We start from the raw sequence: 24,145 nt of genomic DNA, 5'->3' as shown, positions 1-24,145 counted from the left end.
CCAATCAGGACTATCTACATGTAACATACCAGTTCAAATAAGTTCAAAAATGAAATTTTCTCTTCTATTATTTTTTCAAGTACATTTTAACCTTAATAAATATTAAATCCAATTTTTTATGCAAAGATGGTCGAGAAGGAAAATTAGTGTCACGAGCGGGATTTGAACCCGTGACCTTTGGCTGGGTTCGACCCGCTTGTGACACTAATTTTCTTTTCAACCATCTTTGCATAAAAAAATTGGAAATAGTAATTAATAATAAACGTATAACTAACGAAAATAAAACATATTAAACTCACATAAGGCTGAAAAAAAATGTAGTACTTTATAGCACATTTGTACAATACAATTATATTTTAACTAAATTATAAAAATATAAAGGCATATTTCATTCATTTGTTCTCACAAATCAATGTTATCAGTATTTGCTAATGGCCAATATTGATACTTTAACCAATAATTTCTAATTAATATATTGTTTTAAATATATATATTTTTAATATAATTAAATATTAAAATGGCAGTTGTCCTGTGATTATATCATCGATGGTCACGTTGCCTAAAGCCTCCCTGCTGTGTTTGATAATCCTTCTTTCAACCAATGAGAGGACTCGGTTTTTAAACATAGCGACTACCCAGGTGGTTATTGTTGAGATGATGCTATCGATAATTCTTCCCATTCCAGTGACCTTGACTTTGATCTTCCTGAATAAAAAGGAAAAATCTTTAATAACAACATATGTTATGAAAAATCACGTTTTTACAAAATTCCTTTAACATATAAATTTAGCAATATTTAAAACAATATCACTGTTTATGTGAGTGTTTTGATTAATTATATATTATTTATTTAGAAATCGTGAGATGCGGTCTGGAGTGATGTAGGTTTCAGAAAAACATTTTCTTTATCGTGCCAACGTTTCGATCTTTATTGAGATCATCTTCACAGCTCAAAGTGTTTGCCTTCTGCGTAATTGTGCCATTCTTGGGCACTCTCGACACGACACGCAAGAATGGCACAATTACACAGAAGACAAACACTTTGAGCCCTGAAGATGATCTCAANAGAAATCGTGAGATGCGGTCTGGAGTGATGTAGGTTTCAGAAAAACATTTTCTTTATCGTGCCAACGTTTCGATCTTTATTGAGATCATCTTCACCGTTAATCGATATCTGAATAAGTTTCGATCTTTATTGAGATCATCTTCAGGGCCTGGGATTTACAAACATTGTTTACATATAACAATTATATTTTGGATGTGGAAAAATTGTTATATGTAAACAATGTTTGTAAATCCCAGGCCCTGAAGATGATCTCAATAAAGATCGAAACGTTGGCACGATAAAGAAAACGTTTTCCTGAAACCTACATCACGCCAGACCGCATTTCACGATTTCTAAATAAATATCGATTAACGGTCACTAATCACCACACATTATATATTATAATTTATTGTTCAACTGTTACACAATTAGTTAATTTGATATGTGTAAATGGTGAGAATGCTAAGTGGAAAAATTATAGGAAAAAATAGTTTTATAAATTATAGTGGTGGGTCCTGGAGATTTACCAATATGAACGTAATGCAAGAATGACTGAAGGAAATAGTCATAACATTATTGAAAATTCGGTAGTTTTCGTGGTCCGCTTGATCAATTAATATCTTTAAATTAATTAAGGTTTTTAGTTGAGATAAAAAATTCAGTGTCACGAGCGGGATTCGAACCCACGATGTTCGGCTAGATACGCCGCTACTCTACCACTTGAGCTATCGTGACTTCGACTTTTTATCTCAACTAAAAACCTTAATTAATTGAAAGATATTAATTGGTCAAGCGGACCACGAAAACTAGTGAATTTAATAAGTTAAAATGAAGTATACTTCACTAACGCTCTCCGTGGCCATTTCACTTGTCGCCGATAATCAAATAGAAACCGGGGGGGGGAGAAGGGAAAACTCAAAAGGTGGGGTTGAGATAGTAAGTTGATGTCCGAGTGGATCGAGGTCACGATAGCTCAAGTGGTAGAGTAGCGGCGTATCTAGCTGAAGGTCGTGGGTTCGAATCCCGCTCGTGACACTGACTTTTTTATATCAACTTAAAACCTTAATTAATTGAAAAAATTATTTAAAATAGCATTTGGAGGATTGTTAAAATTTCAGAGCTGAGATCCGTTTGGCCAGCCAGATATACTTGTCTGTAGAGAACCTTAAGGAAGTTGGAAGTAAGAGGAAAAGTGTAGGATAGAAGAAAGTAGCTTTTGATCCTTGAGAGATGCCCTTGGGACCTTTCAGCTAGTTTCATGTAAAATATCTTTTTGGATTAAAAAGTAAAAGGATAGAAAAACGCAATTACCCTGCATGGCAAATTCTAAATCGATCCAAGTAAACTTTCCTTGTGTTGCCGAAATCGATGTGTATCACTAGACGTACTGCTATGGGTGCGACGCGCGTTTCTATAGCTCCTGATGGCCCGATTCCGATCAATTCTGCTTTGTACCTCAAGTAATTAATCTGTAAAAACACATATTGTCAAAAATGAAATATCAGGAAATAAAAGTGGTAAAAAAGGGCAGGTTATTTTCACCAAAATGCATTTTTGTATCCCAATGAGGTGTTTTAAACGAGGTTGTCAAGAAAATAATGACTTTTTAAAAATAATGAATGCTAAACTCATTTACTCCGTTTACATTATTATTGCTGTTTTCAACTTTTGAACCACACTTTAAAGGTTTTAATTCCACTTAATATGTTAATATATAACCTTTATTAATATCAGAAAGAAGCTGATCAACCACAAAACACCACTTTAGTTGCTCTTATCTTTATTTTTAAATAAATGGGACGAATAAATCAAAGAACAAATGTTCATGAAAATTCCCAGGCTCGCCCGCACAAACTTCGAAAAGTAAAGATTCAAGGATAAAAATATCTGGTGGGACGGGACTTTACACTATTAACTTATACTTAAGTCCAACGCTCATCGATGTTGTTACGACTAGCATTTGGGTAAAAAAAAAGAAAAAAAAAAGTGTACTCTTTCATCACGATAATGCCAGGCCCCATGTGGGATTATGGACCAAAGAAAAGTTAGAAGTTTCACCCCATCCGCCATACCCTCCCGATACTCATCGTACTAAACAAAACACTTAACTTTTGCACATATTCAAATAATCGTTCTTTGAAGCCAAAAGAATTTTAGTTATTTTGCTAATTCGGTCAACATTGAGATTAGTTAATTTTATAGAGTCTTAAGAGTGGAAAGCGGATTAGAAACATTTTTTGTATTAAGCCATTAAGCATACCTTTTAACGTAAAACTTCCAAATTAGGAGATTTTTTATTGAAGTTCTTTTTGTTTCACCGATAAAAGTTCTTGTTTTCTCAACGAGCGGGTGCTATATTTTAGAAATATGCGAAATCTTTTTTCCTTCTATCCCTCTAGATCTTAGCTTTTCTCTTCTTGTCCTTATCACGTTTTTCGCATTTTAAACCTCCTTTTCTTTTTGGAATTAAGTTATGTTCTATGATATTACGGTACCAACACTGTCATTTCTTTATGCTATTACTAGCCGGTATTCACCTCAGGGCCTCGTCAATTGTGGATAAAATGACACAAATAGCAAACACAAATACATAGAAACAAGCTAAAAACATGATAGTCTGGTTAGCATTCACACGATTCCAGAGTACTAGATAGTTCTCGGAGTAATTGGAGATATGCCCCTTCACTCACGCTAATAAATTACACCAGACTTCTTTCACACTATTTAAGAGACTAATTAGAGTTAAACCTCTTCATTCACACTTATAAATTACATGTAGATGTAGATATAGTTTCAGGGTATAGTATACTGCGCCCGTTAAGAGACATTGCATCCACCTGCTCTGCCTAAAGCACATCGTGAGTCTTATTTCATCAAGAAGAAAAACAACCTGTTTCAACGGTTGAAGCTCTTCTATGGCCACATTATACATCCCAAAACATTTCCTCCTGCGGGCTAGTGTAGGTCCGCAGTTTGTTGGTAGATGTGTTGGTGTCTCTTCTGCCTCTTTGCAGAATCTGCATGTGCCATCTTGGATTATTGTTCCTGCTTCCCTTGACACATTCTGTAATTTCTTTCCTTCCAAAATTGGTTAGAAGATTCTTGGATTGTCTGTGTCCAATGAGTGAATGCCATATTTCCCTAATTTTCTATTTGTTCTTCTGTCTGAGATATTCGTTAATAGTGTGGGTTCCTATGACACAGAAGGGTTCAGGTCCTGTCAGCGGTGTAGCAGGCCCTTTTCTTCAAGGGTGTCCGCTTTCTCGTTGCCTTCTTCTCCCATGTGTCCTGGGACCCAGCAGAGGCTGACTTTATTCTGCATACCTAATATGTTTTGGTTTTGCAGTTCAGCACCATCCTTGAACTAATGATATTTGAGCTTAGTACTCGATAGTTCTCGGGGTAATTGGAGATATGCCCCTCCATGCACGCTAATAGATTACATTCGCACACCAGACTTTGTTCACACTATTTCAGAATACTCGATATTCCTTGGCGTAATTAGGGATAAACCCCTTCATTCACACTTATAAATCACATTCATTCATACTAGCCCAGAGTACTCCATATTCCTTAAGGTAATTGGGGGATATGCCCCTCTATACAAGCTTTTAGTGGAACTGGGAGTTTTTGTGGCCCTGATAAGGGCCGGTGTTGTATTGAGAGAAGCCGTGACGAAGGTAAGGCCGAGACTGTGCGAGTGGCGCCGTTGGTTGTGGTGTGTGACAGAGTAAACCGTTGGCTGAGGTCCGGAGGGCCGTGAGTCGGTTGACTCCACAGAGGCCGAAGGTACTGAAGTGCAGCAATTAGCCGAGGGGCAGCAGTTGGCTTTAATGGCCAAGTCGGCTGTTTAGAAGGCAAGATCAGGCTAAAGCCGCGAGTACCCTTGCTGTCTTCGACGGTGTTTCATTAGTGATAGCTCGTCAGGTTGACGTGACTGATGTCATTGTTGCCGCTGTTGGTTACATTAGTGATTGGTATGATCTCGTCGGGTTACGAGTCTGATTCCGGCGGAGCAGTGCCCTCGCTTATATAGGGAATGGCTGCAGAGTGGATGGCGAGAACATTCCATAAGTGGTAGTGGCATCTAGCGGTAACATGTGGTAACTACAAGTGGCCACTAGAAGCTAATAAATTACATGCACACATCAGACTTCGTTCGCACTACCTCAGAATCCATCCGACATTCTTTGGGGTAATTGAGGATATGCCCCACCATTCACGCTAATAATTTCCTTCGTACACCTCAATTCATTTACACTACCTCAGAGTACATCCGATTATCTTCGAGGTAATTGGGGATATGCTCCTTCATTCGCGTTTACAAATTACTTTCACACTCCAGACTTCGTTCACACTACCTCAGAATCCATCCGATATTCCTTGGGGTAATTGGGGGATATGCCCCTCTGTACAAGCTTTTAGTGACTGGGAGTTTAGTGGCGCTGACAAGGGCCGGTGTTTTATTGATAGAAGCCGTGACGAAGGTATAAGGCCGATACCGTGCGAGCGGCGCCGTTGGTTGTGGTGTGTCCGAAGAGTCGGTTGACTCCACAGAGGCCGAAGATACAGGATTGCAGCAATTACCCGGGAGTAGCGTTTGGCGTTTATAGCCAAGTCGGCTGTGTATAGAAGGCGAGAATCAGGCTAAAGCCGCGAGTACCCTTGATGTCGTCGACGGTGTTCCATTAGTGAGATCTCGTCGAGTTGACGAGTCTGATTCCAGCGGGGCAATACCCCTGCTTATATAGGGAAGAGCTCTACTTTGATTGGCTGCAGAGTGGAGGGCGAGAACATTCCATAAGTGGTAGTGGCAACTAGAGGTAACGTGGGGTAACTACAAGTGGCCACTACAAGCTAATAAATTACTTTCACACATATAAGACTTCTTTCACACTATCTCAGAATCCATCGATATTCCTTGGGGTAATTGGGGGATATGCCCCTTTATACAAGGTTTTAGTGACTGGGAGTTTTGTGGTCCTGAAAGGGCAGGTGTTGTATTGAGAGTAGCCGTGACGAACGTATAAGGCCGAGACCGTGCGAGCGGCGCTGTTGATTGTGGTGTGTGACAGAGTAAACCGTTGGCTGAGGTCAGGAGGGTCGGTTGTCTCCACAGAGGCCGAAGGTACTGGGGTGCAGCAATTAGCCGAGAGCAGCTTTTGGCGTTTGTAGCCAAGTCGGCTGTGCATAGAAGGCGAGAATCAAACTATAGCCGCGAGTACCCTTGATGTAGTCGACGGTGTTCCATTAGTGATAGCTCGTCGGGCTGACGAGGCTGTTGTTGATTAGAGATGGATGAGACCTCGTCGTGTCGACGAGTCTGCTGCCGTTGTTGCCGATGTCGGTTACATTAGAGATTGGTGAGATCTCATCGAGTTGACGAGTCCATTCCAGCGGGGCAATGCCCCTGCTTATATAGGGAAGAGCTCTACTTTGATTGGCTGCAGAGTGGAGGGCGGGAACATTCCATAAGTGGTAGTGGCATCTAGCGGTAAAGTGGGGTAACTACAAGTAGCCACTACACCCCCAATTTAGGCTAATAAATTACTTCTCTCAATTAATTATTCTTTTGATGTAAGGTCTCGATTGAGATAAAAAGTCACTGTCACAAGCGGATTTCGAACCCACGATCTTCGGCTAATTACGCCGCTGCTGTAACCACTTGAGCTATTGTGACTTCGATCCACTCGGACACCAACTCCCCACCTCTACCTACAAGTACAACCTTTCGAATTTTCCCTCATTTTTTTGACATTTTTCAAATGTCGTGTAATCAGGATTCCATTCTCACCGACTTATGAAGTGGCCACGGGGAGCTGTTAGTGGAGTGATACTTGTTTTACTAATTAAATATTAATCCAGTATGTTTAGTGGTCTAATTGACCAAATTACTTCTTTCAATTAATTATCCTTTTTATGTAAGGTCTTGGTTGAGATGAAATGGGTTCGAATCCCACTCGTGACACTAACTTTTCACCTCAACCAAGACCTTACATATTCTTTGGTCAATTAGATAACTAAACATAATGTACCAATAAATTACATTCACTCTTCACCAGAGTGCTCGATATTCCTTAGAGAAATTAGGGACAAGCGCCTCCAGTCACGCAAATAAATACATTATTTTCAATAAATAACACAAACATCTATATATAATTAAAAATATTTATGGTTCATAGGTCCGGTTTGTCACATTTCATAGAAAGAGAAACAGCACGACTGATAAGGCCATGTGGCAGGTGCGGTCGAAAAACACCTCATCGACCCCTCGGTCGATGTGACCCCCTACAGGGACTTACGTCACCTCAGGTTTTCTCCAAAACGAGTCAACCTATAAAAAATGTTAACAGTTTTTATTTAACCATAAGTCAATCATAGTTCTTCTAATTTTATAATAATTACGGCATTTTGTAATTTTCACCCACGTACAAACAATAAATTATCGAAGCTTTTCACGATTTAACGGACAAATTTTAAGGTGGGCTTATCTACTACTACTTAACTAATCAACATGGAAACAAAATTAAAACAGTATTATTTTTAGCATAAGCTCTATTTGGAACATTGCAATAATTATAGTTCTTTCAATGACAGTTTCAATTTCTTAAAAAAGTTTAGGTGGTAACCTACGTTTTCATATTTTTAAATTATTTTTATCAGTTATCTAAATTGATCATAATTTTCTTAACTAATCTTAAAATTATAATAAATTGTTATGACATTTTGTTCAAAAAAATAAAAAACGCTAAACAAGTATGAATTTTTGGCTTAAAACAATTGTGAAGTTTGATTTGGAGTTCAGAATTAACGTGTTTTTTTTTGGCAATATCTAAGGTGACGTTTTTCTGAAACTATTTTCAAATGGTTTTCGCCGTTTTCATAAAATCGATTTGGTTTGATGGATCTGCCAATGAAAATGTAAGTTACCTCTGGAAAAACAAAACTTTCATTTTTTTCAATTAATTCAGGTAAGTTGAGATAAAAAAGTCAGTGTCACGAGCGGGATTCGAACCCACGACTTTCGGCTAAATACGCCGCTGCTCTACCACTTGAGCTAACGTGACCTCGATCCACTCGGACACTAACTTCCCATCTCAACCCCACATTTCGAATTTACCCTCTTTTTTGCGATTTTTCATATGTCGTGTAATCTATTTGATTCTCGGCGACGAAGTTAGTGTCCGAGTGGATCGAAGACACGTTAGCTCAAGTGGCGAAAATCGGCAAAAAATGGAAAATGGCGAAAAGGAGGGAAAATTCAAAAGGTGGGGTTGAGATGGGAAGTTAGTGTCCTAGTGGACCGAGGTCACGATAGCTCAAGTGGTAGAGTAGCGTCGTATCAAGACTAAGGTCGTGGGTTCGAATCCCGCTCATGACACTGACTTTTTTATCTCAGCTAAAACCCTTAAGTAATTGATAGTTATTTATTATTTTTAGCATTTTGACTTATTTTTTTAATATTCCAAACCATAAAGTTCATTTTTAGATTATTACTCGTAACAGTTTGTTCCAACAGTAAATTGCATGGCTTCCTTTTCATTTTAAGGTTTGTGTTCTCCAACCCTATCGTGATCTCGATCCACTCGGACTTTTCATTTCAACTAAAAACCTTAATTAATTGAAAGGTATTAATTGGTCAAGCGGACCACGAAAACTACTGAATTAAATAAGTTAAAATGAAATATACTTCTCTAATGTTCTCCGTGGCCATTTCGTTTGTCGCCGAGAATCAAATAGATTACACGACATTTGAAAAATGGCAAAAAGGAGGGAAAATTCAAAAGGTGGGGTTGAGATGGGAAGTTAGTGTCCGAGTGGATCGAGGTCACGATAGCTCAAGTGGTAGAGCAGCGGCCCCGGGGTTGGCGAGCCGAGGCCCCTCCAGTTTTATAAAATATATAAAAAGAAATTTTGGCCATCGTTCGTACAAAGTTTCAACGTGACACTTCCCGGTGATTTGATACGATATGATAAGAGGAAATTGAAAAGAAAGACAGTTCAGTACAATAATATCAATATTTTGATTATAACCGATAAGAAGTTATTTTGCCGCCCTTCGATGCTAAAATATTTTTTCGAAATATTTCATTAAGCGTTTTTCTTCACAGATGCCGGACATGTTTGTTCGGTGCTTTGGAGACGTGATTGTCGCCAGAGCAAGGCAATCAACCTTTACACCGGAGATGGCAAGACGAAAAAGGTAGGTGGAATTTTAGATATTTTTCTACTAGTTGATTGGTATAAACTTTAATTTAGGGAAGATGCTTCGTTACCAGATTGTAAATTACGCAAAAATCGTTTCTTTTCCAATTTGGCACAATTAAGATAAGCTTTCTCGGCTCGAATATCTGCGGTCTTGTGTTCGATTCCTACCATCGCCCCTTGGGTTTTGATTTTTTCGTGCTACTGTCTGCCACCAACTACGTATATGCGATAAAACAATACGCACCTGGCTAATATGCGAGTTTAATAGGTCATTAAAAAAGATAAGATTACAACTCAACTGTCATAAAATTACTTGTGCATTCTTGTGGTGCCATATTGGTGTATGAGTGTTGTGAATTGTTATTTAAGTGTGTGGTGTTTAGTGACCGTTATCAATGATTACTCGCAGATCGTGAAATGCGGTAAAAAAATTCTTTATCGTACCAACGTTTCGACAAATACTTTGATTGAATATAAAATTTTTTTTGCATTGTATAAATTTGGTTCAACATCATTCATTTTGTTCCACATCCTACATGTATTTGTTAAATTTAAACAATGTTTGTAAATCCCAGACCCTAAAGATGATCTCAATAAAGGTTGAAACGTTGGCACGATAAAGAAAATGTTTTTCTGAAACCTACATCACACCAGACCGCATCTCACGATCTCCGAATAATCATTGTTATTTAATTAATTAAGGTTTTTAGTTGAGATAAAAAGTCAGCGTCACGAGCGGGATTCGAAGCCAAAAAGGCGCTGCTCTACCACCTGAGCTATCGTGACCTCGAACCACTCGGACACTAACTTCCCATCTCAACCACACCTTTTGAATTTTCCCTCCTTTTTGCCATTTTTCGAATCCCGCTCGTGACACTGACTTTTTATCTCAACTAAAACCCTTAATTAATTGGAAGATATTAATTGGTCAAGCGGACCATGAGACTAGTGAATTTAATAAGTTTAAATGAATTATACCTTCACTAAGTTCTCCGTGGCCATTTCATTTATCGCCGAGAATCAAATAGTTTACACGACATTTGAAAAATGGCAAAAAGGATGGAAAATTCAAAAGGTGGGGTTGAGATTGGAAGTTAGTGTCCGAGTGGATCGAGGTCACGATATCTCAAGTGGTAGAGCAGCGGCGTATCTAGCCGAAGATCATGGGTTCGAATCCCGCTCATGACACTGACTTTTTTATTCCTACTAAAAATCTTAATTAATTGAAATTTATTAATTCGTCAAGCAGACCACGAAACTAGCGATTTGTTATCTAAGTTTTATAGAGGGAAGGTGTACGATGCTTCATAAGCAGATTGTAAATTAAGGAAGATCATGCCTTTCAAATTTGGTACAATTAAGATAAGCTTACAATTCAACTGCCATAAAATTATTTGGAAAAGCCGGGAAAATTGAACGTACGATATTTTAATATTGTTATCTCCGCTCACAAGAAGGATTTCAAAAAACGCGGAATTGATTCTAGGGTAGGATGTGAATAATGGAACAGTAAAGCTTCGCGACTGCGGAACACTTTGCGATTTTCCAGCCGGTTACATATTTATATCAGTCAATGGGAAAATTTCTGATGATTGAATGTGAGCCAGTTAAGTGTATTTCTACAAGGGATAGATTTTAAAAAAATATTTTTAATTTATGGACTTACGGACTGGAAGTGTGGGGTTGAGCCAAACATTCCAATATCCGCCGCATTCAATCTGCCCAATCCTTAATCCTACGAAAAATACCAGAGTTACATTTTATGTATAACATACTGGATTAAATATTCCTTTCGTTCAAGATGAAATCCGTTCCCATTACCGCAAATTTTCACAAACCCTCCCAACCATCAAATCAACACATCATAAACCACGCATTCCGACGAATTCCCTGGAGCCGTCCTCGCCGACTGAATACGATGATCGCGGGATATCCTAGGAAGCGATGATGATGATAATGAAAATGATAATGGGACAAGTGTGGATGAAATAACCAAATAACAAACATACTGTATTCTTAATACACAGAAACAAGATAAATGATAGTTTGGAAAGCATTCACGCTACCGAAGAGTATTCGATATTCCTCTAGGAAAGGGATACACCTCTATTCGCGCTAATAAATTACATTCACACAGCAGACCATGTTAACACTACCCTGTGTACTCGATTTTCTCCAGGATAATTGGGTATAATCCCCTTCATTCATGTAAATAAATTACATACACACCACAAATCGTTCACACTACCACAGAGTAATCGATATTTTTCGGGTATTTGGGGGATAAGCCATCCTATTCACTCAAATAAACATTCGTTCCAATAACAACATATAACAACATATAACTGGGGCGTCGGTGGCCGCAAGGTTTAGTCGTTGACACGGCGCTCATCACTGTAAGGTAAAGGTCCCGGGTTCGAATCCAGCGGCCCTGCATTCGAACCCGACATACTTACAAATGGGCGAACCCTCGTTTAAAAAAAAAAAAAAAAAAAAAAAAAAAAAAAAAAAAAAAAAAAAAAAAAAAAAGCTTATCCTTAATCTTGAGTAAGTAGTATATAACCAAGTTCAATATAAAATTAAAAATATTTATGCCCCTGAGATAATAGAAAACTGATCTGTTCCTTTTGCCTAGGCTGCGCTTAGGTCATTTACTACGACATTAGACGTTAGAAGGTGTCCGTGTGTGACCTATGCACAACCTGGTAAGTATGACCTTTGAAGACTAGTATGAGAGAATTTTGAAGTCTAAAATCTTTTTGCAAATTAATTAAGGTTTTTAGTTGAGATAAAAAAGTCAGTGTGATGAGCGGGAACCCACGACCTTCGGCTAAATACGCCGCTGCTCTACCACTTGAGCCATCGTGACCTCGATCCACTCGCACACTAACTTTCCATCTCAACCCCACCTTTTGAATTTTACCTCCTTTTTGCACATTTTTCAAATGTCGTGCAATCTATTTCATTCTCGGCGACAAATGAAATGGCCACGGAGAACTTTACTGAAAGTATACTTCATTTAAACTTATTAAATTCACTAATTTCGTGGTCCGCTTGATCAATCAATATCTTTCAATTAATTAAGGTTTTTAATTGAGACAAAAAAGTCAGTGTCACGAGCGGGATTCGAACCTACGACCTTCGGCTAGATACACCGCTGCTCTACCAATTGAGCTATCGTGACCTCGATCCACTCGGACACTAACTTCCCATCTCAACCCCACCTTTTTGTCATTTTTCAAATGTTCTAATCCCGCTTGTGTCACTGACTTTTTTTATCTCAAATAAAAACCTAAATTAATTGAAAGATATTAATTGGTCAAGCGGATCACTAAAACTAGTGAATTAAATGGACTTATAGCAAATTTTGACAAATTACAATTAATTGGTCAAGCGGACCACGAAATTAGTGAATTTAATACATTTTGACAAATGTTGAAGTCGATATTTGAAACAAAAGTCGTATTTAAAATTTTAAATTGGTTTTAAATTTAGAGATAAATTATTACTTAGACCTATGAAGAAGATATTTCTAAACAATGGTAGAGGACTGCATTCTAGCTTTTTCTAAAGTAGAAAAATACTGTAAATTTTGGTACTATGTCAATTATGCTGCAGATTTAATAAGGGGTTTAAAATGAAAGATAAACTTGGAAATAAATGAGAAAAATATAAGAAAAATCTACCAAAAAAATTTGACTTTCCCCTTTGTGCTGTTTTACATTCGTTTAATTTTTAATATAAAGTTAATTAAAGATCCTCCGTATATTTTTTATTTTATCTTCATTCTCTATGGGTCCGGTGTAACAAGTCAGCCACCCCCCCCCGCGTATAAATTCAGAACACGAGTTTTAGTGGATTTATGCGTCGTTATGCAAGCAAGTTATACTCTCAAAGTTCTGAAGGCTTCAATTAGAAACGACCAGCTACGCTTATCAATATGGATACGTCCAAGTCCACCGTTTAAGTTAAAGGTTTTACATCGGAATAAATTTCACAGACGCTAAGCTTTCACTCGAGAAGTTAAAATAATAATACATAACTTATTTATGTCACGTCAAAATATATATAGTACTACAATATTATTAAATAATAATGTCAACCCATTACAATTTAAACAAAGAAGGGATGAATCCAGATGAGGTCGAAAGGGCTTTTGGCCTTCTTCTTTATTACTACTATCTTCGTGTATCGTTTTTTTTTTCTGCCACTCACTGTTTGAGAAACAACTCATAATGAGGGATTAAGGAGGGTGGCGGGCCAGATGGGAAAATAATAAGGCTTGGCCAGTAGGGTTAGAATTTGATCGAAAGCTTAGCCTGGAATTTTGGAATCGGGATTGTTTGTAGGCCCAAGGGATGTTGAGGTCGTTCTGGATAGAAAGGTTAATGGCGTAGTTGGATTCTTTGACAATTTATCGAAGAACTTTTGGATATTGGACACCTTAGTGAAATCCCAGTTCTATGCCTTGTGTCCAAAGTGGTCCCATCAACGTCTTGCATAAATTACAATTAATTAAGGTTTTTAGTTGAGATAAAAAAGTCAATGACACGAGCGGGATTCGAACACACGATCTTCGGCTAGATACGCCGCTGCTCTACCACTTGAGCTATAGTGACCTCCATCCACTCGGACACTAACTTCCCAACTCAACCCCACCTTTTGAATTTTCCCTCCTTTTTGCCATTTTTCAAATGTCCTTTAATCGGATTGGATTCTCGGCGACAAATGAAATGGCCACGGAGAGCTTGAAATGAATTTAAATGAAGTATACTTCACTAAAGCTGTCATGTATAAAAGCTGTATGTCATGTCTAGGGATGCCTAAAAACTTCTAAAAACGCCGACACCCCGAGAGTTGATATGACCTCTGCTGTTGCGAACCCGAAAAGCATTTTAGTCATGTACATGGGCATATAACTCATGAAGGAAATGTAAACAAGGCAGCTTGAAGGTGTTAAAAGTAAAGTAGAAGTATTTTGGCCATGTCTAGGGGTCTAACAACGTAGACGTAACAAAGTAGATTTTGGTCATGGGGGATTTTCTGCTTGAGGATTTATGCGTGTGGAACTTAACTTCAAAATAACGAAAAGATTTGGGATGACGTAGAGGAGCTAAGATTATTTGCGCGTGAAGTGCATTTTTCATCCCTGATGAGGAGTAAAGATAGATTTTAAATGTATTAGAAAAGCTTTTCACTTACGTGCAATTTTTCAAATTTGATACCACCCATGAAATATATAGTCAGATTTCTTTTCATTATTCTCGCGTTGCCGTACCTCGACAGGGTTGAAACTTCTCTCGCAGTGCCATCGGTCGCTGTGAATTGCGCTCCAACTCTAACCAGGCTAAAAATCTAAAAGGACAGAAACAAAACAAATTTATGGTCGAAAAATAAAGAAGTAGCGCGTAACAATATAAAATATTACAATTAATTAAGGTTTTAGTTGGGATGAAAAAAAGTTAATGGCACGAGCGGGATTCGAACCCACGATCTTCGGGCTAGATACGCCGCTACTCTACCACTTGAGCTATCGTGACTTCGACTTTTTATCTCAACTAAAAACCTTAATTAATTGAAAGATATTAATTGGTCAAGCGGACCACGGAAACTAGTGAATTTAATAAGTTAAAATGAACTATACTTCACTAAAGCTCTCCGTGGCCATTTCACTTGTCGCCGATAATCAAATAGATTACACGACATTTGAAAAATGGCAAAAAGGAGGGAAAATTCAAAAGGTGGGGTTGAGATGAAAAGTTAGTGTCCAAGTGGATCGAAGACACGATAGCTCAAGTGGTTCGAGCAGCGGCGTATCTCAACCCCACCTTATGAGTTTTCCCTCCTTTTTGCCATTTTTCAATTCATCTCAACTAAAAACCTTAATTAATTGTAATGATTTAATTGGTCAAGCGGACCACGAAATTAATGAATTTAAAATATAAAATTTTATTTTTTTTCGGTTTTAAAGGTATGTTTTATTTGTTTAAACTAAAAAAAGACATATGAAGTTATTTATTTATTCAATTATAATTTAATTTATGGTTTCATTGCTTATTTACCAAATGCTGAACTATAATGTTATTTTTTCATTAATTATTACATACATGAAAAATAGGATTTTCCGTTCTAAAGTAAATTCGTGTTTGTCATGTTTGTAATACAACGGATATTAAGAGTAAGCAAACGAAAATGAAATGTCCGGATCAAGACTAATACCGTTTTAGGATCTCAAGGGAAAAAGTCGTAATACCCTTAAGGAAGGTGGTTTATTACACAGTAAAGTAAACAGCGAATTTTCCGAGTTATTAAAAATACGCTGTAAGTTTTCTCATTTTGTTTCTTATTCCCTGTTTTGCGAATAAGAAGGTAATGTTTTCAAGGCCGATAAAATTTCTAGACAATTTACTATGAAATATTACCTGCTTAGATTTAAAAAAAATATATAGTATTTTTCTTTGTTGTTTTTTAACTTTGCTATTGTACGCTGACTACAAAATCAGTCCCTGTTTCGAAGTTGTGCTATTTCAATTTCACTGTTCCGAGTTACAAACTAAAATTATTTGAGTGGTTTTGAGTAGAAACGCGTCTTGCTAACTTGACTAAACTGACAAACATTGTTGCGTGCTCCTGTGGGTTATTGAACATCTCTGCCTGCGGTCTGATCGTTCCAGGTCGTTTCCGTTCAAACGCGTTTCGGCGATTTGAAATATTCACCGTTTATGAAATTTTGTCTTTTTTTCGTATTTAAGATTCGTATTTATTGGCGTGAATGAACGGAGGGCATCATGAAAATCGCCTTGCCTGGATGACAGCAGTAAGTTTAGTTTGTAAATAATCTGTCAATTAATTGAGGTTTTTAGTTGAAATAAAAAAGCCAGTGTCATGAGCGGGATTCGAACCCACGATCTTCGGCTAGATACGCCGCTGCTCTACCACTTGAGCTATCGTGACATCGTGAATTTCCCCTCCTTTTGCTTTGATTTGCCTCCATTTGCCATTCAAAAGGTGGGGTTGAGATGGGAAGTTAGTGTCCGAGTGGATCGAGGTCACGATAGCTCAAGTGGTAGAGCAGCGGCGGATCTAGTCGAAGATCGTGGGTTCGAATCCCGCTCGTGACACTGACTTTTTTATCTCAACTAAAAACCTTAATTAATTGAAATATATTAATTGATCAAGCGGACCACGAAACTAGTGAATTTAATAAGTTGTAAATAATTTTGATATTGTTCTGGGGGGTCTTAGCAGTATATCGAGAACTCTTGGGGCCGTCAAATTTAAGTTAGTTTATGTTAGGTAATGTAACAAAGGAAAGGAAATTATCTTAATTAATATCACTCTTAATATTAGAATTATATATAAAAAATCAGTGATAAGGCAAATTCAAAAGACATAAAAACGTACATCAAGCTTTCGCGGAATCTAGCCCCTTCATCAACAATCTATTTCTTACGATTTACAGTTTAACAAATATAAAAATCTATTTACAGAATTAAAAATTATGACTTCAATCATAATGAATTGATTTAATCCAAATTATAAAATATAATTCAATTAATTAAGGTTTTTAGTTGATATAAAAAAGCCAGTGTCACGAGCGGGATTCGAACCCACGATCTTCGGCTTGATACGCTGCTATTCTACCACTTCTGCTATCGTGATTTCGAACCCCTTGGTCACTAACTTTCAATTTCAACCCCATCTTTTGAATTTTCCCTCCTTCTTGCCATTTTTCAAATGTCGTGTAATCTATTTGATTCTCGGCGACAAGTGAAATGGCCACGGAGAGCTTTAGTGAAGTATACTTCATTTTAATTCATTAAATTCACTATTTTTCGTGGTCCGCTTGACCAATTAATATCATTCAATTAATTAAGGTTTTAAGTTGAGATAAAAAAGTCAGTGTCACAAGCGGGAGTTAGTGCCAGTTGAGATGGGAAGTTAATGGCCGAGGGGTTCGAAGTCACGATAGCTCAAGTGGTAGAGTAGCGGCGTATCAAGCCGTATATTTTTTTAAAATAATTTGTAGTACATTACACCTTCCTTAAAGTAGGTAATAAGTAACAGTGAGCAAGGTAATTAAAACAAGACAAAATTAAAACCAAGAGTGGAGAAAACAACAATTGGTATTACTCCAATGTTATAATAATATTCTTTGTTCAATTGATACGTGTGTCATTATCACTTTCACTGTCATCACCATCACTTCCTAGGAGATCTCGCGGCCATAGTCTCTTCAGTCGGCGGGGAGGGTTTGAGGGGATTCGTCGGGATGCGAGGTTTCTGATTTGTTGGTTTACGTTAGTTGGGAGGTTTTTATGAAATTTACGGTAACGGAAACGTATTTCATCTTGTACGAAAGGAATATGTAAATATGTATGTGTAGTTTGGTTCGATACATAAAATGGAGCATCTAGTATTTTTCGTAGTATTATAGACTGGGCAGTTTGAATGCGGTGGATATTGGGATGTTTGGCTGAACCCCACACTTCCAGTCTGTAAGTCCAAATCGGCTTAACTATGGTGTTGTAAAACAGCCTTTTTATTTTTGAAAGGTAAATTAGAGCGTTTGTCAAGAAGTCGTGCAAGAATTCTAAATCGTGTCATAACCTCCTGACGTTTCAATCTTGTGTGAGGATTCCACGTCAGGCGTTTGTTGATGTACAATCCGAGGTACCGCACCTTGTCCCAGTTGGGAGGGCAGTATTGTTTAAGAAAACAGGGGGTGAGATCTTTTTACGAAGAGTGAAAGTAATGTGGGTGGATTTGTCCGTGTTAAATTTTATCCTTTTCTTTTTACACCAAGACTCTAGTAGTATGAGGTGTTGTTGGAGGTTTCGAGTGGAAATGACAAGGTCGGAGTTGCTAGAGAGAATTGCCGTATCGTCTGCAAATGTGAATGTGGTGGTTTCGGGATGAGATGGCATGTCAGCTGTGAAAACCTGGTACAGTGTAGGGGCCAGAACGCTACCCTGAGGAACACCAGCCTGGATAGGAAAATATGAAGAGAGGGAATGGCCTTCGATGACTTGGAAGAATCGGTCAGTGAGGTAACTGTGCAGTACGAGATAGTAGGTGGATGGAAGGATCCCCTTGAGCATGAACAGCAGGCCGGGGTGCCAAACTCGATCAAAAGCTTGTGACGTCGGGCATTCGACGGCACGACAAACAAACATCCAACACTTCTTAACCGGGGATAATGATGGGTACTGGGAAATTAAAATGAAACAAATAAAACACACTCGCTAAAATAAACCAACTAAAACATAATGTATTTACAAGACATAAATTTATATATACAATTTAAACCAAAGTTACTACAAACGAAACCAAGACGTTCCCTAATTCCAGCCTACAACCACGTTACAGTGTAATCGCCCAACTCACCCTGTGGTAACCCAATTATGGTATTTTACGCTTAAGCAATCGTTGACGAGTCTGGAACACACCTGACCTCTCTTCTCCAGCTCCAGTCCAACATCTCCCCTCCTTCGACCTTCCCCCACCCAGCATTCCAACGCGCCCCATTACACAAACAGTGTCATCCTCAAAATGTGAGGGTGACAAGCTTGACTTACCTTAAGAAAGGATCCAGAACAGTACTGTCCCATCTCAAGGGAGGATGAAATAATGTCTACCACGCGGTGACACTGCTGGACAGTTGAGTGGCGGTTGCGAAAACCAAATTGATGCTCTGGGATTGTGTTTTGAGAATTTAGAATCGGAAGATCTTTTCAGTAGGAGTTTTTCTAAAATTTTACCCAAAGTAGGTAGTAGTAGTACCATCTCCCTCGTGACACTGACTTTTTTATCTGAACTTAAAACCTTAATTAATTGAATGATACTAATTGGTCAAGCGGACCACGAAAAATAATGAAGAAACAAACCAACATTATAAATAGGTGAATAAATAACAGTAATAAATAAATCCTCACTTACATTTCAAAGCTCGTTCTATATTGTTTTTAAAGACCGTAGGGAGGAGGAGAAGTCCGCACTGATAGCGATTTTATTTATGTTAAGCACAGCTCTGGAGATTGAAGAGTCTCCGGTATTTGGTCCTGTGCCGTGAAGTACCAAATAATTCATAGGTCGGTAGTTGACGCTGGGGAACCCTAAAGCCAATATAAGACAATATCTCTGGGGAGAGAATGAAATTATTTAGGATCTTCCACAGAAACATGACGGAAGGCAAAAATCTTCTATCGGCCAGATAACCCAGGCCTCCTAGAGCAAGTCTGGCCTCATAGGGGCAATGATGGTACTTCTTGTAAAACAGGTATTTCGTGGCCTTTGTCTGCACCCTTTCATTAAGTCAGACCCATCTGAAGAACCCGGCGACCAAACAACACTGGCACACTCTTTTTTTTTCTTTTTTTCTTATTTATTTATTTTATTTTAAGAAACAAATACAATTGTATGCACAGTGACCCCAGGACAATACCTTTATTCACCACGCAATTTATTGGCAACTTTGTTGTCACTGGTAGTCATATATATATACACTGCTGGAGAAAAATTAAAAAAAACCCTACGACTAATATTTATTGTGATACGTGTCTAGTCTATGCTTGAGTCCCTAGTGTATTTAATTAATTAAATAAATAATAAATATGAGTACATATAAAATAAATATAAATATGTACATAATACATATGCACACATACATACATATACCTACATATTTTTATAACAAAATTTAGAATAATTAGGTAGTAATAAATATATACATAATTACACGAATAAATAAATTATATACAAACAAATAAGTTAATTCAATAAGTTAATTAAATAACTAAGTTAGGCGTTAATAAATTTAAGCCTCGCCTTGAGGTCCCATAGGGTTTTGTGTTTGGCTCTGGGTGCACGTTTTTGTCCGATATGTTGACTTAATCTTACGTTCGTTGAAATTTCAACGTTACCATGGACGTTTGTCAAAAAATCTTTGACAATTTGTTTCCAAGAACTCGCGCAGAAATTGCACTCCGGAGTTTGTGTGGAGTTCATCTATCTTGGTTGCTAATGGGCTGTTAGTGCTTAACCTTAGGAACTTATTTTGGGTTCTTTGCAGCTTGTTATAATTAGTGTTACAAGTTAAGCCCCAAGCAGCGCATGCATACGTCAACACTGGTCTTACTATGGTTTTGTAGATGTGTAACTTGTTTTGAACGTTCAACTGGGACTCTCGACAGAAGAGTGGAAAAAGTATTTTTACTTTTTGTATTAGTTCATTGATATGAGCTGTAGACGTTAATTTAGCATCTAGTCGAACTCCGAGGTACCTTATTGAGGGAGACCAGTTAATTTCTTCAACATTAAGGTGAACTTTAAGGTCTACAATTGGACGTCTTTTCGTGAAGAGATGGCTTCAGACTTACTCCTGTTCACTCTTATTTTCCACTTCGTAAAGTACCCGATAGCCCTCTCTGCTGCCCTGCTCAATCGGTTCACTATGGCACTCACCATCCATGATGATGTGTAGAGCACTGTGTCATCAGCGAACAGGACCAGTTCTACGCCAAGGGTTTTCGGCATATCATTAACGTAAATGAGGAACAGAGTAGGTCCCAGAACAGAGCCTTGTGGTACTCAAGCAGCCACATTACCAAACCGTGATTCAACGCCTTGAATTGTTATTACAAACTTTCGTCGGACTCATACCAGTCTATGATCTTGACTAAGAATTGAGCAAAGTCCATTTTGATAAGTTTGAATATTAGTCCAATGTGGCACACTGTAAGTACTGCGCACGAGCAGAGTTGGGCAAAATCTAACTAATTCAATCATGATTAAGAATTTTGATTGAAGTTTAATCATGATTGAATTAGTCATGAGCAAATTAATCATTATATGATTTAGACATGATTAATTCAAACATGAGGTATGACTAAATTATACAATGATTAATTTACTCATGACTAATTCAATCATGATAAAACTTCAATCAAAATTCTTAATCATGATTGAATTAGTTAGATTTTGCCCAACTCTGGCTACAATGACCAACTTACCAAAATCCAACAGACTCCGGATAAACATTTTGAGATGATAGTCGTACATAATTATTCTACATGTCTATTTTATTACAATCAAGATCCCTAGATGGTGGATTTTCCAAATAACTCGACCGAATGGGGTTGAGATGGGCAGTTAGTGTCCGAGTGGATCGAAGTCAAGATAGCTCAAGTGGTAGAGTAGCGGCGTATCTAGCCGAAGGTCGTGGGATCGAATCCCGCTCGTGACACTGACTTTTTTATCTCAACTAAAAATTAATTGGTCAAGCGGACCACGAAAACTAGTGAATCTAGTAAACTTTAGTGTATCATCAAAATAAAAGTACGAAATAAGTAAAAAAACGTTGGCTTGGTGTAACATTTTTACAACAGTTCTATTATCGTAAATATTCCCTTTTACTACTTGCAACGTAACTTCATCTAATCGTATCCTTTTATGAGAAATTTCAACCGTGAAATTGTTATTTCTTCATTTCGTTTTAAGGGAAAAAATATAAATTTATTATTATAGAATGAAAATGACGTCGTCAAATATGAAATATTATAGCTTTTTTCCGACACATGAACCTTTGTAACTTCAAATTTATCATTTCAAATTTTTTATCAGCCCTTTTTTTCTTCAAATTACCCCTTTTTAATTTCAAATACATCTTTTTTTCTTCAGATAAACCATTTGTACGTTCAAATGAAGCTTTTTAAATTTCAACCAACCCTTTCCAATTTGCAAATAACCTTTTTAAATTCAAAATTATTTTTTTAAATTTTAAATTAACTCAATTTGGAGATGGCATGAAATATTAGGAATATCAAGTACTCTGGGGGAGTATGAACGAAGAATGGTGTGTGAATGTGATTTATTATCTTGAATGGAGGGGCATTAGATTACACGACATTTGAAAAATGGCAAAAAGGAGAGAAAATTCAAAAGGTGGGGTTGAGATGGGAAGTTAGTGTCCGAGTAGATCGAGGTCACGATCGCTCAAGTGGTAGAGCAGTGGCGTATCTAGCCGAAGATCGTGGGTTCGATTCCCGCTCGTGTCACTGACTTTTTTATCTCAACTTAAAACCTTAATTAATTGAAAGTTATTAATTGGTCAAGCGTACCACGAAAACCAGTGAATGTAATTTATTAGTGTAAATATAGTGGCAATTACACCAAGTTATATGGAGTAATCTGGAGTTGTGTGAATGCTAACGACACTATCACGTTTTTTCTGTTTCTGAGTTCGTGTATATTTTTATTATTATTATTGCTATTTTACCCTTCATTGACGAGGTCTTGAGTACAGAGAGGATAGCAATAAGATAAGGAAAAGAGAGAGCTAATTATCACTATATCATCAATATCACAATTTGGCTCGAGAAATAGGAAAATAAATTAGTAGATTTAAAACGCGAGAAAGACAAGAAAATAAAAGCTAAAAACGGGAGGGCTGGCGATGGCCAACGTAGTTTGTTAAAAAAAATTAAGAAAAATTTATTTGCTTTTATATTTAATTTTACATAACTTTTAATTTAATTTAATTCACTAATTTCGTGGTCCGCTTGACCCATTAATATATTACAATTAATTAAGGTTTTTAGTTGGGATAAAAAAAGTCAAAAAGGAGGGAAAACTCATAAGGTGGGGTTGACATGGGAAGTTAGTGTCCGAGTGGATCGAGGTCACGATATCTCAAGTGGTAGAACAGCTGCGTATATAGACGAAGATCGTGGGTTCGAATACCGCTCATGACAGTGACTTTTTTATCTCAACTAAAAACCTTAATTAATTGTAATATTTTAATTTAATGTAACTAATGTTCATGTCATATTTGTTTTAAGATCCAATTTTACATTTTTTAAAATTCACAGATTACAAAACTTTTATTTTACAAGCTTTTATTTTCATACCACTACATAGTACTAATGCTTTAAAGAAAGGAATAATTTATGAACGCATTTTATATTTTAAAAAAATTCTCAAATTAAAAAAAAATTGGTTTTTCTATATTTAATTTGGTACTATTTTAAAGGTTCTTTGTAATTAATTTTTAGATGGTCTTCTAAAAGCTCGATATTTTTTATTTTAAACATGTTTTGCAGTATTTATTGATTTACTTCTCGAACTTTTTCTCCAAGCCTTCTTAGTGACTTCATTAACCTTTAACGCCTGAGGTATTTGTTCTTACTTCCTCCAAGGTATATTTATTAAAATAGAAGGAGATATTGTTGCTGGAATATCCTCTAAAGTTTGGAAGCTCTCTAACTTTGCCCGTCGGTTGGTTTTAGTTAAGAACTTTGTGCAACCCTGTGCAAACGGTTGCAGTCGATTTTCTCTCTCGTCTAACAGAACCAAGAATATTATAAATTCTTCCATAAAAATACCTAAACGGTTCATTTATTATACTACAGGTAAGCCCCACTCAAATAAAAAATGTATTCGTATTTTTATGGTTATATACAGGGTATCCCGTGAGCAGAGATAATTCTTCAGTTGTTGTCCCACATGTCAAAATATACTAAATAGCTCATATTGCTCAAAGTCACATTCTCAGTTTTATTCGAGATATGTCGCTTTTCTGGGTATTTCAACCTTTCACAACTTCTCCTATAAAGACCCTTTTATCTTATAAAATTATAATCCTACTCTAAATTTGATTATACCTATCAAAAAATCTTGAAACTTGCAATACATTATTTTGGTAACCTTAAGGAAACCACACACAAAATCAGTTAGAAAATAAACTTTTACGATTTTGCAAAGTTCTTGTCTACGTTTAAGTAAGATTTTTTTGGTTTTGTACATTCTGACGGATATGTCGCTTACAGAAAAGTTGCTAATATTAATGAGCTGGAAAAACTGTAAGTCATACCTAATTAATTCTAAATTGCCAAA

The 24,145-nt window shown here is 37.1% G+C and overlaps 1 protein-coding gene across 2 annotated transcripts in view; it reads right to left on the bottom strand.

The window, feature by feature from the left end:
* Positions 1–345: 345 nt before the first annotated feature.
* The window catches only part of LOC106670628, a 63,298-nt gene continuing 39,498 nt past the window's right edge, over positions 346–24,145 (bottom strand). Inside the window, exons 9-11 of one of the 2 annotated variants that reach the window (XM_014401142.2) lie at positions 14,456–14,608; positions 2,357–2,514; positions 348–705 (exon numbers count right to left, since the gene is read on the bottom strand). In XM_014401142.2, coding sequence (XP_014256628.1) covers positions 513–705; positions 2,357–2,514; positions 14,456–14,608 — 504 coding nt within the window. In that variant the 3' untranslated portion in view covers positions 348–512. Of the gene's footprint in view, positions 706–2,356; positions 2,515–14,455; positions 14,609–24,145 lie in introns of both variants that reach the window. The other variant, XM_014401151.2, reaches the window with a different exon arrangement.

The sequence above is a fragment of the Cimex lectularius genome, unplaced genomic scaffold (genome assembly GCF_000648675.2).
Source record: "Cimex lectularius strain Harlan isolate CLEC.00 unplaced genomic scaffold, Clec_2.1 scaffold401, whole genome shotgun sequence".
In the NCBI taxonomy this organism is placed as follows: domain Eukaryota; kingdom Metazoa; phylum Arthropoda; class Insecta; order Hemiptera; family Cimicidae; genus Cimex; species Cimex lectularius.
Note: the sequence above shows the minus strand (reverse complement) of the source record. Positions and strands in the feature narration are given on the sequence as shown.